The sequence below is a fragment of the Morchella importuna genome (genome assembly GCF_003444635.1).
Source record: "Morchella importuna strain M04M26 chromosome Unknown Morimp01GS017, whole genome shotgun sequence".
NCBI classification, from domain to species: domain Eukaryota; kingdom Fungi; phylum Ascomycota; class Pezizomycetes; order Pezizales; family Morchellaceae; genus Morchella; species Morchella importuna.
Genome location: NW_025763414.1, coordinates 102134 through 120547, shown reverse-complemented (window position 1 = coordinate 120547; position 18414 = coordinate 102134). Strand labels below are relative to the sequence as shown.

General features: G+C 45.8%; 2 protein-coding genes across 2 annotated transcripts; one reads left to right on the top strand and one right to left on the bottom strand.

Annotated features, from left to right (window-relative positions):
• Positions 1 to 7695: 7695 nt before the first annotated feature.
• LAJ45_05944 (uncharacterized protein) lies at positions 7696 to 10428 on the top strand (the record flags this gene model as incomplete). The annotated part of the gene is made up of 1 exon (XM_046115512.1): positions 7696 to 10428. One exon carries the CDS (start codon positions 7696 to 7698, stop codon positions 10426 to 10428), a length of 2733 nt encoding a protein of 910 aa, XP_045971096.1.
• Positions 10429 to 13206: 2778 nt separating this feature from the next.
• LAJ45_05943 (uncharacterized protein) lies at positions 13207 to 14987 on the bottom strand (the record flags this gene model as incomplete). Its single annotated transcript, XM_046115511.1, has 6 exons — positions 13207 to 13543; positions 13598 to 13857; positions 13921 to 14000; positions 14148 to 14401; positions 14457 to 14614; positions 14676 to 14987. 6 exons carry the CDS (start codon positions 14985 to 14987, stop codon positions 13207 to 13209), a joined length of 1401 nt encoding a protein of 466 aa, XP_045971095.1.
• Between the last annotated feature and the right edge of the window lie 3427 nt (positions 14988 to 18414).

Sequence of the window (18414 nt, the reverse complement as noted above, 5' to 3'; positions counted from 1 at the left end):
TTATATATTTATCGTTGTTTTGAATCTCAACTTTAATAACATCAGTATTACGGGTGCGCCACACTGCGCACCGACATTAAAACTATATCACGAACACTTTTGCTGAGTGGCTGTATGTGCGGTATGCGTGAAAGATCCCAGGCCGGTGATTTCGGGATGCGAGCAACGAAACTCTGGCTTGCTATGTATATAAGTGTATAGAGTAACGCACCCACATTTCTCATCGATCTGTCGCCGGGACTGGCACGCCATCAACGATTCCCAAAACCTCGTATGAATATATGAATATATATACACACATATATCTCTACAATCTCCACGTACATTTAATCCACAGAGCCTAAAAAAGCCCTCCAAGAAGTCGGTAAGACAAGATCCAGCCATGTTCCGTATCATGTAATCCCACCAGTACCCAGACCAAAAACCGAGTGACACCCCATGATCACCTCTAGAACCCGTCCACGGGAACCAGCACCAGCCCACACCCGCCACCGGGAGCTGTACAGCATGTACCCGCGCCGCGCCGGTAGTTGCCATATACCCGTCTGGGTTTGATGGGGCAATCTTGCAATGTATATCCATAAACAGCACTGCGCTGCGCTGGATCTGGCTGTAGCCGTATCATAGGAGGTGCTTGTAAGGCGCAAGAGTTTACTCTATCCAGGATTCTTTATCTATCCACAATGCCGGTCCAGAAGTACAGTATACAATCGCATCACCAGACAGACAGACAGCCGGCTGAACGGGTAGGCGGGTGTACAGCTACATGTAGTCTATGGCCGGATCCGAGAGTGGTACGTGGTATTCTCTATACAAAGAAGTCCTCAATGCATGCCGACAGCCGGGTCTCTCCAGTCTAGAGTAGTCTCCGAGAGCAGCCTCTCCTAGGCCTCCTTCATGCCATGTTGCCATCCGGGCCTCACCGCAACCCAGAACGCCAAACCCACGTTTCATGCAATAGCTGCTCTGTGTAGTTGACGGACTACCAAGACGCAATGCAATGCCTATTCCATCTGTCATCTGTATAATATGTCTTATAGCCAATCGAATCCTTTGCTTCCCCCATGCCGTGCGCGTGATGTCCTCTGCTCACCGCGGCCCGCTACTTTAAGTATATAAGTGCTCTTAGCCCCGGGGTCGTCCCTGACTCTATAGCAAGTACCAAACTAACAAAGGCCGGCCCCTCCCAAGTCGCCGAACGTACATCTCGCGAAACGTGGGGGTGGGGCACGGGGATGTGCAAAGGGCGGATTCAAAGGTCTAATGCCACCTACCATCTAGAGTACTTGGTACGTAACTATGTAAGTACTAAGTATCAAATACCCAATGCATTTACATCTCCATACCCATCTCCACCCCGACCCGCCCAGCCCGTGGTGCTGGGACGGAATATATGCAGGTACACACAACAGCTAGAGTAGCTGAAATTACCTATGTACTCTTGACCATGACCGGTCTGATGGGATTGATGGCGGCCCCAGGGAGGGAGGGAGGGGTGAGGAGTCCAGCAGGCTTGAACAGCTTGTAGATAGACTACCTACACCTATGAGATTCGTTCCATTTCCCCCAGTCCAGCTACTCTACTCTAGGTAGCCTCCCCTCCAGCGGGATGTGCCGCCAACGTTTTCTCCGTGCACAGACACACACCGCCCTCTGCAGATCGCCGGAGCTTGCCACGGATTATGGATGATGGGTCGATGGGGCTGGGACGTGGGAACGATGGCGACAGATTCCGAGATTTGGGCGGTGGGAGTCCTTGGTACGTACTAGAGTTGTTGTGGTTGTTGTGGCCGAGAAGGAGGAGGGGGGGGCTACATCCAACTCTAAGGGACATACATGGTTACAAAGTATTACCACGAACCAGAAAACGAAAGTGATGGACAGGGATACCCATGAGACGTTCCATGCTAAACGAGTACATCATTAATTGTACTGCATTGCTGATGTCTTGGGCCCAGATGAAAACTCGCTCACTGCGACACACGCCTCACACAAAGCAGAACGCGAGGCAAGGCAAGACAAGGCAAGGGAAGGCAAGGCAAGAAGGGAAAAAAGGAAAACGGAACAAGAAAACGGCACCCCAGAGTCTCCACATAAAGAACAGAAACAGAGACAGAGACAGAAACATTCGACTCATGGAGAAACTCAACTTCCAGAGAAACTGCAGCCAGGTCGCCGGAAACGAACCACACCTCGACCTTTGCATAAGTACGTAGAGTACCTACAAAATTTGGTCTGACCGTCTCGTAGTTTGTGATGTTGACTTGAGGGGGGAAAAAAAGGAAGAAAAAACATTCTTCAGGCTGTCTCTGGAAAATGCCAGAACAACTTGCTCGATCGATCGTATCGTATCAGATTTTACAGTTTTGACTGGTCAGATGGGGCACCATGCTTTTTCCAGCTGCGTACTACAGTCGCACCTCGCTATCTCGTAATTCGATATCTCGGATCTCTTGCTGTCTCGTACGAATTTGCGGGACAGGCACTGCCCTTCTCCATCAAAAACTATTTGTTGTCTCGTATATATATTTACGATCTCGTAGGGGTTTGGCTCCCAGAATACGCTAACGACATAACGAGGTGCGACTGTATAAGTAAATGGAGTGAAGGAAAGAAAGCGGTGTTTACCAGCCGCATCCCTTAAATTGCAGCACGCGTTAGGATTCGTATCTATCCCAGTGCGCGTGTTTCCTCCTCCAAATGCGGCTTGAAATCCGTATTTGAGTATCCATATGTAATGCTATGATAGCACCACCAAGATGATTTTTATTTATCACCCATGTAAAAAAAAAATTTATGATAATTGGACCTACAAACCCAAAAACCTACAAGTACATACTTGCTTACCAGCATATGAACCAGAAAATGCGAGTTCGAGAGTCAAGGATTATTTGTATGGAGTGGCGCCGATCTGCCGTACAAAATAGACATTTGCATTTTCTGGTTCATATGCTTGTAAGCAAGTACGTATAAACGCTGTACGCCGGGCAATCCTGATCTCCGGTGCATGCCCAAGCCAAGCGCAAGTAGGTACATCGTACCTATTCTACATATGCAGTATGTAGGTACATGTATGTACTCCAGTTGCATACTGTAGTTACCTCCGCTTGGGCATATGCTCTGGACCTGGACGACTAAGGCCTTACACAATCCGACACAAAGGTCTCAGCCAGTCCCGGCCTTTGTTTCGCCAACCTTGACCTTCAGATATTGGCTCCAGACACACGGGTATTATTATTGTTTGCACTTGTCCGGATCCGGGTCTGATTCCTTTGGACGACATCATCAGCATTGCCCGCTCCTTCACTCCCCACCAAGATGTGTTGGTGTTTTTCGGGAGCTTGTTCTTGACCACGTTTTTTTCTTCTTTTTTCTTTCTAGAAGCAGTGTCAGGGCCCCGTCCCCTGGGCTATGTGGGTTTTGGGTCAACTTGATTACTCAAGATGTAGGTACAATATGTACGTGCAGCAGGTTATGTAGTTATGATTAGATTATCATATGTATGTATATAAGCAGTGTGCATCTAGATTCTTTGGGGCTTTGTGCTATGATATCATATGGGATATCCGATATATCATATGCCATACGGCCCGGCCTGGATATAAGATAAGTAACAGAGAATTATTTCCCGGGGATGGATATATTATAGGGTAGGTCTACCATAAGGAAGGGTAGGGTCGAGGGATAGAGCAGAGCGGAGCGGAGCGGAGCACTAGGGGTTCCCTAATGGATTGGATAGATGGAAATAAATTAGCCAGTTACCTCGCGAGCCACTCCCGTTGGTTGGTCTGTTTAATTAATCAGATCTTTCCCATCCCCATATGTATATGTATGTATGTATTCCCATCTGTCCGTAGTTACGTGCTTATTTGTAAATCCCATTATTAGCTTAAGCAAAGGCTCGTTTACCGTGGTAACGACGCGCAGATCAGGGCCCTTCACACATGCCTAGGGCCATAATCCTTTCCAATTAGGGCGATAGTAAATGATGGAATCTGAAAGCTCTCCTATTGGAGTGCCAGCCGTCGAGCCGGTGGTTGATACAGATATGGAGGGGGTCGGTCAGCCAGAAAGCCATTTCATAAGCCATCACTCGGTCCGCAACCTTAATCTCCACCTTCCACACCACAACCACAACCGCAACCAGTGTTGCAAAATACTGAATTAATCGTTTTTTTGAAGACAATCCGAAGCATAGATAGGAAATAGTTAAGGGGTGTTGCCGTACGCTCGCGTTGAGGTTGCAAGCGTCTCGGCTAAAAATACTACCCGCCCAGCAGCGGCCCTTAAACCAGGGACTGGAGTATGGTACCTATTTTAGCAACCACGTCGGAAAAACTTGAAACTAAATGCGATGCAATGCACTCATAGGAGGGATCCTTACAGCGATCCTGAATTGGGTACATGAATATTCAGATATAGAGGCCGTAAACTGGTACGGGGTAATATATCTGCTCTGTAGCACGTCACATAAATCGTTTAGCTAGTACCTACATATAGTTACCTGTGTAAACAATGCCAAGGCATAAATCGAGAGGAACTTGTAGATAGGAGACATGAGCGATTAACAAAACGTACGATGGTAACACCGTATTCCTAAACCATTTTTCCTTTTGACAAATTTTTACGTTTCCTTGATGGAAAGCTTCCAGAACACGTGCTTATTGGCTCTGGTTCTCGATTTACAGATGGCATCCGGCGAGAGGTTGCGGGTTGTGTATCCCCATATGGAGCAGAGCACCGCCGTTCCCTTCTTGTGTCCTGAAGAAGTGGAAAGCGACAGAGAGCGCAATAGTACTCGTGAGTCGTGATCGGCTCGGAATGGAGCCACTTCGGGGGTGAAATTTCTTGCAAGGGTTCGGGAGACTCATCCGATGACGAATTTGGAGGAAAGAGTATTAGAACCAAATAAATGAAAGACACGGTCTCAAACGGAAATTTGGTGTAGTTTTGTTTTAGATGACAGCTTTTTGTGGAGGCGGCCATAGCCATGGCGACATTTTACTTTGTTTTTTCGGTTGCCTGCGTACGGCTCTACATATTATTGGTTGAGGATGGGTGCCTTTAATTGCCACGCGAAGTGCACTAGTGGCGTTTTATGTTTCTGGGGTTGTGGACGGGAGCGATGAAGATGGTAGGGCTATCTAGATACACACACGATAACGGTATGTTCCTGGCTGCCCTAGAAACAAACCGAGTATGGAGAGTTTATTAGTAGGGTACTAGTGGCCCAGGATCATTTTTCGATTAATTGCTTGGTAGGAGAATCCTGGGAGAGGAGGATTAGTACGAACACGTATCTCCGATGCTAGACTTTGCTTGGCTGGCTGGAGCATTTTGTTTGTACTCGTTGTTTATCTGAGGATAAAGTCCAGGTTAAACCTTCACAGGGGGCGGAATGGGCTTGAACAGGCGTTGTTTAGAGGACTTCTCTGGGTGACGATCCAACTAGCTGCCATCGACGCGCATCGTGACCTCTGGCGTATGATATTGGGAGTAACCTGCAGGGAACTCACGATAGAGATTTGTATAGGTGGCTTGCGATGCTATTCATGCCCTCATGATACCCCAGACCTTGTAGTACTAGGAGGGCGCGGGGGGTAGGTACAACTGGGCTACACCCAATACCGGCGTTCGTTGGCCATGGTTGAATGATGATGAGTGTTTTGGCTAACTCGGGTATGCTTACCTACATTATTGAACACACGATTCGTTTTCATTCTCATTCATTTGTGAGATCTCACCCCGCCTTGCTCTTGATATGTGAAGTTTCACTGATGTTTCGGGAAGGCGGGGTGAGAGAGGTGAGGAGGGAGCAGTGCCATGTACTCGAGGTTGAGGCTGAGGTTGATCCATCAAGAAAATAGTCTGCTGCAAGATGGGAGTGCAGGGGAATGATCCACACATCTTTCTGCAGTCATACTCGCTTATTTTCTTCCTTTCCCTCTGCTCTGACCTCAAATGTTTGTCCGGTCCAAGTGCCTGGTTGGCTGGACAGCCGGATCGACTGGTATTCGCCTTCAAGAGTGAGGGGAGAGGATATATCAAAATGTCAGAGCGGTTCAAACCTTTTGACTGGTTTCTTGACACGGTCCTCTAAACAGTAGAGGATAAGCCTCTAGGAGCAAAGTATTTGAGACCTCCGAAAGAGAATGTAGCTCAACGCTAAGAAGAGGCCCTGTGAAGTTCGGACCTTATTCCTTGGATCTGTATGTAGTGATAGTATGTACATACAGTCGCAACTCGATACGCCGGATTGCCAAGATTCGAAAGATTTCATACGGGATAGCAAAAAAAATCCGGGATAGCAAATTGATTTTGCAGTAAAAAAAACCAAAACCCCAGAGGATTTCGTACGGGATAGCAAGGGATCCGGCGTATTGAGGTCCGGCATATCGAGTTGCGACTGTAGTGGTGGAAGAGGTGGTAGAGGAAGTTGATCAAGGTAGGGATCGACAATCAGCTTTCCTCCGATGGTGTCCCGACGTAGTAGGGAGCTACTCTGTCGTTTGTCGGTCAGGTAGGCAAAGTATACACATATAGTAATCTTCCTCACCCAATATGATATCACCGCACACAAACACATTTACCTACATGTATCCAAAGTAGATACATGTATTATAATTATGTACTACACAAGCGCCCGTATTAACGTTCTCATCCGAGTCAACTTTGCCTTGGATTTAGTGCCCTTGACACACCATTCTCCGGTGAGAGACTGGATAGAAAGCGACAGGTGATTCTAATTACGGCAATTATATCATCTTAAATCGCGTTGTATTCATAATTTATTTTGCTTTCGAGTTGAAGGACTTAACTGCATACAAGTGGAGAGTAACCAGGAGGTACCACTTATAGGTGTGTGCCGTGTAGGTACATATTAATTGCGAATAGACGCCAGCAAGAAGACCCTAAACATGGAAGGGGGCAGAGCTAGAGCTAGAGATGTAAAGGATGAAGCTGAAGAGGGACGGTTGGGAATTTAGTTTGGTCTACATGTAGGTACTCTACCACCCCTCGTACCCTACCTTGTAACTCGAGTAGCTGCCGCTGCCCGTTGTGTGTAGCATGATGCCTACATGTATCTACGGTGGTACCTGCACCTGCACCACCTCATGCCTCCCTCACCTTGTATTCAAAACTTCCTTGTTCTCTCAACCCCTCCAACCACACTACGAGTCCCTATCCATCATCAGGAACTAAGACCAAGTCATGACGATCTGACCCCGATTATTCTACTACTCATAAACAAACCAGCCTCCCCTCCTACCCACCTCTCAGATCTCTCTCTCTCGAATCCGACTCACGTTGTTAAAACCACCACATTCATTTTTCTTTTGCTGTTCCATATCACCGCCGCATTATTACAATAATAGAACAACCGTCCCCACACAACTACTACTACTAATAGGCGCCCATCTTCCTGCCCTTAATTACTACGCCGTACGTACTGAAAGATTTCCCTTACCTACCTACACAGCTGGTTTCATCTTCATCAGTAATTCTCAGCCTCATATCAACTTTTTATAATTTCCCTGTTCAACTATAACTACTAGTTCATGGTACGTTCTGTTATTGGGATACTCGCATGCTGTGCATCGTTACTGAGCTGACTTGTATCTTACAGCTGCAAGTGTTACATACTACAGCAATACTAGTCTCATAACCTTAATATTATCTACGACAAATTACAAAATGCAATACGATTCACAACAAGATCATGAAGAGGGATTCATCGTCACTCTCGAAGGCCACCAACCCACAATCTCAGAACAGCTACGATTGCTTCCATTCTCATCAAATATCCTATGTCTGCCTCCAATTACACTTCCCCCAGCGCCGCCCACGAGGGAAAAAAATGACCCAGAAGAGCAGCTACCGCCGTTAGACCCGGCTGTACGGTCATATATCCTTTCACTCCACCATGCACATATTGAGAGGTTAGAGAAGGCAAGATCTTTCTTGGCGGAAAGCAGTAATGGTGGAGACAGGATGGTCTTTCTCAATGGTGGGTTTGCGGGCGCTCAGGCAGCGTGCTTGGAGACCCTGCGCGACGCACTCATGTCGGAGGAAAACGGCAACATTGAAAATGCTAGTAGAGAGGCTGAGTGGGTGTTTGAAGACATCATGCAGGGTGGTGTGCAGGGCCTGCAGGAACAGGAGCTCGAGCACCAGCAGGGATATTCTAATGGGGATCCTGAAGAGCAACTTGTCAAACCAGCACAACGGGATAATTTCGAAAGGGAATTGTATCCTCAACAACTAGAAACCGTTGCTACTCCCAAAATTTTAAAAATGGGAAGATCACGCGAGATGTCGAGGCCGAGGGTTGTTAGTTCCGGTCCGAGGAGTCCGACGCCTGAGGAAATAGAGGCCGGGATTGAGATTTGCAAGGCTTCAGTGGCAGTCCGTGTACGGAGCAGGAGTAACACTGCTGCCACTCATGTATCTGGTCTCTCACCGCCGCCTTCACCGCCAACTGTTAAGGCGGAATTTCATTTGGGCAACTTTGCAAACAGCGAATCGATCAGGAAGCGATCCGAGTCCCTGACCGAATCCCTAAGGGCAAAGGGATCAAGGAGAAAGGATAGGGATGAGAACTATACCCTTCCACCGATTGAGTCCATGTACTCTATGGAGATTCCAACCCCTCCTTCAAGCGCAAAGGCCCTTGCATCAAACCCTAAAGTATCTCAATTCCCAGCATTCTCGGATGATGACTTTCAATCACCCCCAGACTTGAAGAGACCGGGGTCCCGTGATTCAGCACGTCCTTCTTCTCCCACACCCAGCTCAACAGCTGATATCAGCGGTGCTACAATTCTCCCCTCACCAAGATACCTCAGTGGTGGCTTCGATGTATTTCAGGAGCTTTCTAGAGATCCTGTAGACCCGCTGTTCCCACCTATCAACGAAAACCTAGTAATCTACTTTCCCTCGCCGGAGGGTAAAAGAGAGAATGGCGATCAGTTCCTTGAAAAGGTTCTTGGAGACTTCGCCGTCTCCTTCACGCCCCAAACCCCTGGGGTTTTTCGCGCAAACCCGCAGATGCTTTTGATTAAGCGCAACAATGAGACCCAGAAGCGTTATCTCTCGCCCATGACAGCACTATCTGGTCAATTGGGAAATGCCCGTGGAAGGGAATCATTCCAATCCTCCATGTCAGGTGGTTCGACCGCTACAAACGCGGCCCCATACTCGGTGCGCTCGTCATTACTTGCAAACGGACACCAGGAGCCTCCACTAGCAAGTCTCCCAACTGTCATTTCAAGCGCCGAGAAATCACCAGCAGAAATCCAAAATGAGCTGCGTGCTATAATGAGGCATCATTTCCCACCACCTCCTTCCCCTTCGGTGAGCAATAGGGACAAGCTTTCAACATCCGAGGACGAGGATGAGGAGGATGAAGAGGACTTACGTTGGCTCACTGGTGATGAGGAGATTGAGCAGATTTGGCGCCCAGTTCTGAGTTCCCGAGATAACGAGTCTGCTTACTCTGGCCTTGATCTTATTATTGCCGTCGGGGTTGAAGAAGATGGTGATCTTACAGAGTCTAGGAAGGGGGTTGAGCTTCGAAAACGTTTTGTGGAGCAGATTGAAGAAATTGCACGTAAGAAGGGGTCCTCGTGGAACTACGGGAATAAGGTTGGATTGAAATACCTTCTCTCGTCGTCACTCACAAAGGTACGAGCCCAGCACAAGTCTGCAAAGGACAGTCTTGTTGTTAAGGGTAAATATTTGCTGCCGGAATTGGAACACTACATTTCACACAACGCCCAAATTCGAATCCTAGTTATCGAATTCGACTTCTACACCGGCTCTCCTGCTATTCTAGAACTTAAGCGTGTTCTTGGACCTGAATTAAATCTCCTCAAAGTCGCATGTGTCGCCGACGGGGTCACCCAGATCTCGTCTAAACCTATGAAATCCTCCAAATCCCCGAAAGTCGGTATTAGAATCAGGACTTCGGTAAACGCTACCACAATTTCTTACTCTCTCGGCCCGGGAACCCCAACCACACCCAATGGTTCACTCAAAGTTCCGAGGAAACCAACGCCAACGGGAAAGCGCCCTCATATACCGAAGCGAAGTCTTATCTCAGGTGCAGACATGCTCATCCCACCTTTCACGACCACTTCTAGTGCTGTGTTTATTGATGTTGTTGAGGCAATTCACACTGCGCTAAAGGCCAGGGAGAAGATGACCGGGTGCTATGGAAGGAATCAAGACGCAGATACTCCCCCTATGCCCGGCCTCACTAGGATGAAGACTCCGTCGTCGGACTCGCAACAACTCAGCAGGCAGGATACTAGCTATTATCTTGAGGAAGAGACAGATGAAGAGGAGAACTACGACGGGAAGAGGGCTAACTTCCGAAAGAGGGTGAAGAACGGAAGTAAGGCGTTGAAGTGGCTTGGGTTGGAGTAGAGAATATCTCTCTTTCTGATTCGTTTATTCTCTCAATATTTTTCAATCCTTATTTAAATTCACTAGTATATAATTACAGTTACTTACGGCTTGGTGCCACTGCGTTCGGCTCTTTTCTTTTGTCACTGGTTTTTTGGTTTTGGCTGGGTTTGGTTGGGTCAGGCGCTATCTATTTTCACTCTTTTCTTTACGTACTGTTATCATGGACTCGATTCATACACCTTCATTCAATTTCATTATCTTTCTTGACCTTTACTTTGCTATCATTTACTTTTGTTCTAGCACACTCAACTAGGGTTTGGGAATTTGGAAGGAGTTTCTATATTTATACTATCTGGTCTGGTTTGGAGGTGGGTATCCGGTTTGGGTTTGGTTTTTTTCTTTTTTGCTCTTGTTAGTCAACTAGCTATAGGATATTGAATTCCTAGTTTGATATCCGATTCTCATGGCCTGGGGCGATATAAGTGAAATTGGGGAAGAAATGCCAATTATTTGAATTATCCATGTGCCAGGAAACCGTTTTGCAGAGTGAGTGATCGGTGGGTAGTTGATTATGAAGTGGCTACATTAAATCATTATTTATCACTCGTAAAATCTTTTTTTTCGTCTGCAGTAATTATGTACGTACAAAGCACAGTTCTAGAGATATAGTCTACGTCCGTAGAAACATTAATTCCGTTCAACAATTGCCAACATACGCGCGTAATGTGATGTATATAGCGCTTTAATCAATCCACCAAACTCTCAATATCACGCAACTTCGGAACCAGGTCCTCCGGCTACCACTCAGGGTCAAGTCGATCAGAGCATTCCCCCTATTCACCACTTCTGAAACCCGTGTCTACCCATAACCGCGATACCCGCCACTATAGCCTCTAAAACATGATCGATGTCTTGATATGTCATGTCCCGGGATAGTCAAAAGCCTCTACCGTAAGGAGATCTTGGGCCATCAGTACCCGACCTCCCCGATATCTCCCCGTATGAGGTCCATGCTTTAACTTGGGGACATGTTCTGATCTTCCCGACCCGTGTCTTGGTGGCCTGCCGTTGTACCTTCTTCGAGGCTATGCGCATAATTTATAGTTGAGGGCACGGGCATGGGTGAGGCCGCAGTGTAAATGCGGTTTGCCACCGGCCGGGTCGAGCACGGCTTTTGTGGCAAACTTGGAGATGTTTGGGGTAGGCTGTCTGAGTACTAGCTATAGTCGACGATGGGACTTTGGCGGCTTGGTCTAGAGCTGAGGCGATGAGACGCGAGGTTCGTGGAGAAGACATGTCGACATTGGGGTTGCATAGCAGTGCTTAGGTGATGTGGTTGGTAGACGTTGTGTCTATCGCTAGAGGAGTTTCATGTTATGTCTAATTAATCTATGGTCATACATATTAAAATTGTAGGAGTGATCAAGCCTATAGATCTAGACCGATAGTGTGTATACAATAAGGCTATCTAGAGGTACAAGTAACCAGTATATAGTGAATCTCTGGGTTTGCGTGATCACAATCGGACCATGGTTTCTGTATTAGATTTCTTTTGTCCCTTCACTGACCGTGTTCTCAATACCTCATATTCTCTTTAATAATAGGGGGAAATGTTCCTGAATAATATACAATGAAAGAGTTTTTTGTTAAGCCTTCCAGTACGCGTTACTCTCAGATTGTGCCTTTTTAAGCGATACATTTCTCGAGAGTGAGTACAGGCGATCATAACATATCACTCGTTCTGAAATATAATCTTTCGAACAGAGCTTTTAATTAATCACTTATGGTTATTTAAGATCTTTCTTTTATTTGAAGATCTTTATTATAGGGACATGATCAGCTGCATGTAGGTTAGTGGGTGGTGTAGTGTATTTATATCAATATAGATAGGATCAGCCGATCAAACGTTTTTATTGGACTGCTGCTAGCTGCTCTCATCCGGCCTGAGGAGTTTTAAGGGTTCAAAAGTAGTATAATTGTAAACGTAAGATAAGATTGATTATATAATTTTCTCTAGTAACAGAGGCATATTATCTTTCTTTTCTTTTTGTTCTTTTACAAATATAAGTTTCTATATAATTACATGACGTACCCCGAGAGAACGACAATTAAAGATCATAATATATCACTCGGGCGTGCAGAAACACACTGGGATCATAAGCAGCACAGAACGATATATAGTTGTACTTTCAGGGTGGATATATCTTCGAACAATATGTAACTGTTCAGAAAGCGATGGAATCCTTGTTATTAAGGAGGATTCTATCTCTTTAATTTCTTACACTACTTCCCGAGCTACCCTATCTTATTCATTTATAGCGTAGATCTCATATAATAGAAGTATAGGGTAGGGAACTCCTAGTAGCAGGATTAAATGTCGGTCACTTTGCCACGCCCCGGATTGGGGAGCTTGGATCAAGATTTTATTTTTGGGTAGGCCTTGAGCCCTAGGTCCATGTATAGAGCTAGAGAGCTACTGTACTAGTTGAATCGTAAGAAATGATTTGAGTCGCTAGTCAGATTTTCCTCTTGGTTGGAGATAGTTGGCTACTCAGGAGACTTGCTAGAGCGCTCTGGGATTGAATGGACACGTAGGAAGAGCGCGAGAGGAAGGCATAATTCACATGTACGTCTTTACTTCACGATGCTAAGCAGCTTGGATACTATCCCGGGGTGATGACGATGATGGAGAGGTGCTTATATGTGATGTATAAATTCGAATAAACCCCGAACCGTATATATATAAAAGAGAGAACTACAGTGAAGTTACGAAACCCAACCGGCCCCGCTGAGAACTTAAAGCATAGCCTTCGGAAACTTTCTCATCGCCTGCCTGACCGCCAGATCACCCAAAATCTCTTCCGACCCTCCTAATATCGCGTCGAACTTGTAGGTTCTATTGAATGACTCGATAACTCTACCCATACCACTTTTAGTGATGCCTCTGCCTCCAAAGATTTGTACACTCTCGTCGGCAATCTCGTGTGCTGCCCTTGTTGCAAATGTTTTGAGTAGTGCAATGGGGCCGGCGAGGGAGATGGATTGTTGAGCGTAGCTCATATTACACATTTGGAAAGTTAGGGACTCGAGCCATGATTGAGAGGACTCAACGAGAGCTATCATTTTTGCTAGCCTAGGGAATGTTAGTGCTGAGTATATAACATAAGGGAAAGATAGCGTTGTATACTTATTACGGATGACAGCCTGGTCGATGAGGCGTTTGTTGAAAACTGTGCGTTGATTTGTCCATTTTAGACATTCCTCTACAACAACACGGCAACTTCGGATGACGGCGCAACACATGACCCAGCGTTCGTGGTTGAAGTTGGACATTATGACGGGGAAGCCTTGGTGCTCCTTCCCTAGCAGGTGGTTCACTGGGACACGGACATTATCAAACGTGATGAATGCGGTTCCGGCGGCTGAGGAATATGATGTTTTGATTTGCTGATGTGTATTTTAGTTGAAGGCTTCATTTAATTATTCCAGTAGTCATGATGGATAACATACCTCGGTTTCGACGCCCTCACCTCTTTCAATGAGTAGGACACTATAGCCCTTCTCAGTCTTGACAGCAGTTGTGAAGTAATCTGCCCAGACACCATTCGTAATCCATTTCTTGGTTCCATTTACGATATAGAACTTTCCACAATCCGACTTTACAGCCGTGGTTCTGATACCAGCAACATCCGAGCCAGCAAAAGCTTCAGAGATAGCTAAACAAATAGCTTTCTCACCCGAAAAACATTCCCGGGCAACTCTCTCGCGGAGAGCAGGGTCGTTACAGAAATTAAGAACAGGCGGAAGACCGATAACCATACCGCCGAGGAAGCCGTCGTTACAGGCACGGCCATGAGTTTTCGAGAGCTCCTGGGTGAGGACTAGTTCGTGAAAGTAATCAAACTCTTCTGGAGTGACTATGCCGCCCATGAGAGTGTGGCCTTTAAGGTGCTTTCCTGGCCCAAGACGCATAGGATTCATTCCATTCTCCCTAAGAGATTTTATTAAACTTGATGGAATGGAACACAGATCTTGTGTGTACTTACCACATCAACTTGATGATCTCTTTGCTGGGCCTCTCGCCGGATTCTTCGATACGAAGAGCTTCGGGTCGAAGATGCTCATCTACAAAGATTCGGGCTGCTTTGCGAAGCTTACGGTGACTCTCTTTGTAGTATGGACTACTGAATTCCGGCACAAGCCACTAGAGTCCTTGTTAGCGATAACGCTTGAAGAAAGTTCCCTGGAAGGCCACCAAGACATACCTGAGGTTCCGAATAAGGAACAGGCGACAAGTCTCCCGGCCCTATGGTCAACACCTGCGGTGTTTCCCCAGCAATAGTACCCACACATAACTTCTCATATTTCAAGAGCACCTCATGACGATGCATCTGGAAGAACTCGGCGGTAGCATCTTTCCCAGCTACTTGAAGCAGCACATGTGCACCACCGGGATGGGCGTCCGCGAAGGAGGTCAGGTCGTAGACCTTCGAATCTATTATAATAAAGAGCGAGTCGACGGTGTTGTTACTTGCGACCTCATCGCGGGTGAATGTTGTGGGAGTAGCTGTGACCATATTTTGAGATTGTGGAGTTTGTAGAGCAACGGATGAAGGGAGAGGGGGAGGAGGGGGGTGAAGAGAATATATATACGTACACCAAACTTAAGCTGTGGAATGTGGGGAAGTTGATGGGTGCGTTGCGAGGGCTGAGCTGCTTTTGTTTAACATTTGCATGTGCTTCTTAGTTCAGGACTCTGGGTTGTTGTTGGCTGCACGTGCCAGGACAACACGAAGGTTTCACCGAGAGCCGAAGAGCCGCAAAGGGTCCGGTCTCATACAACGCACGTGAAAAGGATTGAAGTCAGTTGGAGTTTTTGGTGAATAGATATCTGTCGCTTGACTGCTTGACTACATGTAGAGTATGGCGTTCAGTCATCAAGAAACTAGAGTACTGCATATATGTGGGGTAATTTGGTGCACGTGTTTATCGTAGGCATACCTACATGTAGTTTAACTAGAGGTTGGCCCAGTGTTACCACCGCGAAGAAATTAACATTTTTAACCTGGTACCGCGCCGTGTCAGCTTGGGAAATGGGCCGAAATTTTTGTTATGAACGTATTTTGTCGTGAACTAATTTGGTTTTGATTAGGCATAGATCTGACGCAGTACAATACGTTACAGGCCACAATGATAGATCATATATATATAGTTTACGTTCTTTCCCTTCATTTATATAGAGAGTATGCTGTGGGTAATGTTCGTTTTTTTGGACACACGCTGAATCAACGGTCTAGCCTCTAGTGCTAGTACTAGATTTTCTTTGTGGGGATTTACTAGCTATGTCATATGCATATCTCCAATGTAATTTTTTCTTCAGCGAACTCCGGGACATACATTACGATACATGTAGTTCCCTTACTTGAATATCGAAATTTCTTCCTTTCTTCCAGTAAGCTACATGTAGTTCTGGCTAATTACTACCCGTTATTTGCGAAATTATTTCGTCACGACCCTTAATTTATATTTAGGAGATATGTATTAATTGTAATGATGCTTGCAACTGGAAGCCGAGAAAACAATGCCCCTCATGATTGAGCACAAATACTACGCCTCCTTTAATTTCAGATAGACTCTAACATGCATCTCGGGCCAGTTAGAAGGGTTTGATCGGCCTTGATAGCAAAACTGAACGTTGACCGGTTCTGGATAGTAACAATGTGCATGTGTGGCGTTTTTATTGATCGGTTGCCCCGAGTCCATAATTGATTATATCTGATAGATTCTAGATCTAATAACTTCTGATATGTTGTCTCGAGCTCCACTTTCAATAAAAGTACATGCAGACATGGTTCGAGTAATTCGCTCGCATGGATTTGCGCGGGAACTGGGAATAAACCAGCCATTAGAAAACTTGCTGCCCAGTTTTTCTACCTAGTTCTAGATTGGTTTTCTTCATTATGTGGGCGGATATATTGGTCTCACAATCTATCACTCGTTTATGAGGTCACGTCGGCCTACATGTACCTACAGTAGGTACGTTTATCTTACGACATGTACATATGCTTGACTTACTATCACCCGGATCCTATCGATAGGCATGTTCAGGTAAGCCTCACCTGTGCTGAAGCCTGAGGATACGGTATATATGTCGTTTGTCCTTAGAGATTAAAATATTTAGCTGGTACCTAGATTAGTACCAAGTATCCTATAACCAGGATTTGAGGAGGGGAGCAGGGCGCCAGGGTCGGCTGTTTTAGCGAGGCTAAATCTTGTTTCGCCTTGCAAATGTCCCCGCACTCCACTCTTCTTTTTACTTGTGATTTTTCAGCTCCATGGGATAGAAGTCGTGGCAGTCTGGGAACGTAGACAGGTGCCAAGATATGGTTTTCTTCCATGCACGAAGCGGCACCTCATCGAGCGAGCTGAGACATCTACAACCCTAATTCGTGAAAATCTTTCCGTTCCTAATCTGATAGGATGTTTGCTCCTAGACTGACTATAAGAACATCCCTTCCCAAGCCAGTATTTTTTGATTGCATACTGGTACGTGAAGCCCAACCTGCTAGACAACCAAAGTAATAACAATTATGATCAGCCGAGAGTGGCATAATTTGATTTGCGATGAATGAAGGATGTAGAGTACCACCTACACACATCATGTGTACTCTGGGCGCTCTACTCTAGCATGTACGCTACCCATACATGGTACTCTACATACAATATTGTACTATACCACTCTATGTCTAAGGTATGGTCTCTACAGGTCATAATGCTCAGGATAGGCTCGATATCCGTCCCCCCAGGTTTCACGCTCTGTCCTACCTTACATACCGAGTTTTCTCAATAACGTGGCATAAGAGAAAGTGTGATTGCCGATCAGGTTAAGGTTTTTGGCGCTACATTTGTCTGGGACAACTAGGTCAGATCTAGTTAGAGGATGTGTAGAGTACATAGAGTACATCATGTAGGTACATACATCATACATGTCTCTACTCTCTGTGCGCGCACTTCATTATTCATCCTCAAGAGTGCAGCAAGTCACAAAACTCACCAAAAACCAACCCCTTCGATGATGTCCTGCGGTTCGGACATAGTCGTATAATATTCGGCCAACGAATACCTTGAAACGCATTGTTTACTTTAGAAGGAAATTGATCTACTTGGACATTGACACCTACCGCTGGCAATATGTTGTCGGCTGTTACACATTTGTCTGCACCCTATAAAATCTCCACACTAGACACATCAGATACCCTGTATCTTGGCGTTGTAGAGATTTCTGGAGGGGTTGCCGGATAGTTGTTGTCACTACATACTTTTCGTGAGAGTAAAGTGAACACACGAATTTTATGTATCATCGCTAATTTTCATGGGCTCGCTAGAATGGAAAATCTGTTTCATATCAGCTGGAAGATCTCTAAAGTGAATGGGGATCTACAAGATCATTGGAGTAGTTAATTGAGCGCAGATAGCCAAATGTTGCGGAAACCAGGTGGGTAAATAGAGTGATATACTACCTTTTAAATTTCTAGTAGTACAAGGCCAAGAGCTGTCATTTATACGCCAAGAGTATTCAGGTTATTCGAACAGTACCTACATACATACGTATATACATAAGTTTTAATCTTATTTTCGGGTTTGTGTGAGATTTGTCTCACCGCGAAGTAAGTCTTCTTCCAATACTACACTTACATACCTGACGTTTAGATAAACCTCAGAAAAAAATATTGAAGTAGGAAAAATCGGCGAGTCGAGGGTTTGACCAAAATCATCAGGAAACAACACTTTTATACTGACTCTGTGTAGATTCAGGGAGTTCGATCGCGTATTGGACCAACTAGTCAAACAAGGGATGGTATATAGAGACACATTTCCTTGGCTTTAGTCAAGTAAAACCGTGAGGGGACGCTGCGCGTGTTACATTCGCACACACGTGTCGATTACACTCAGTGCTTGATTTTGAGATAAGGTTGACAATAGTAAGGGACACAGGACTTCAAG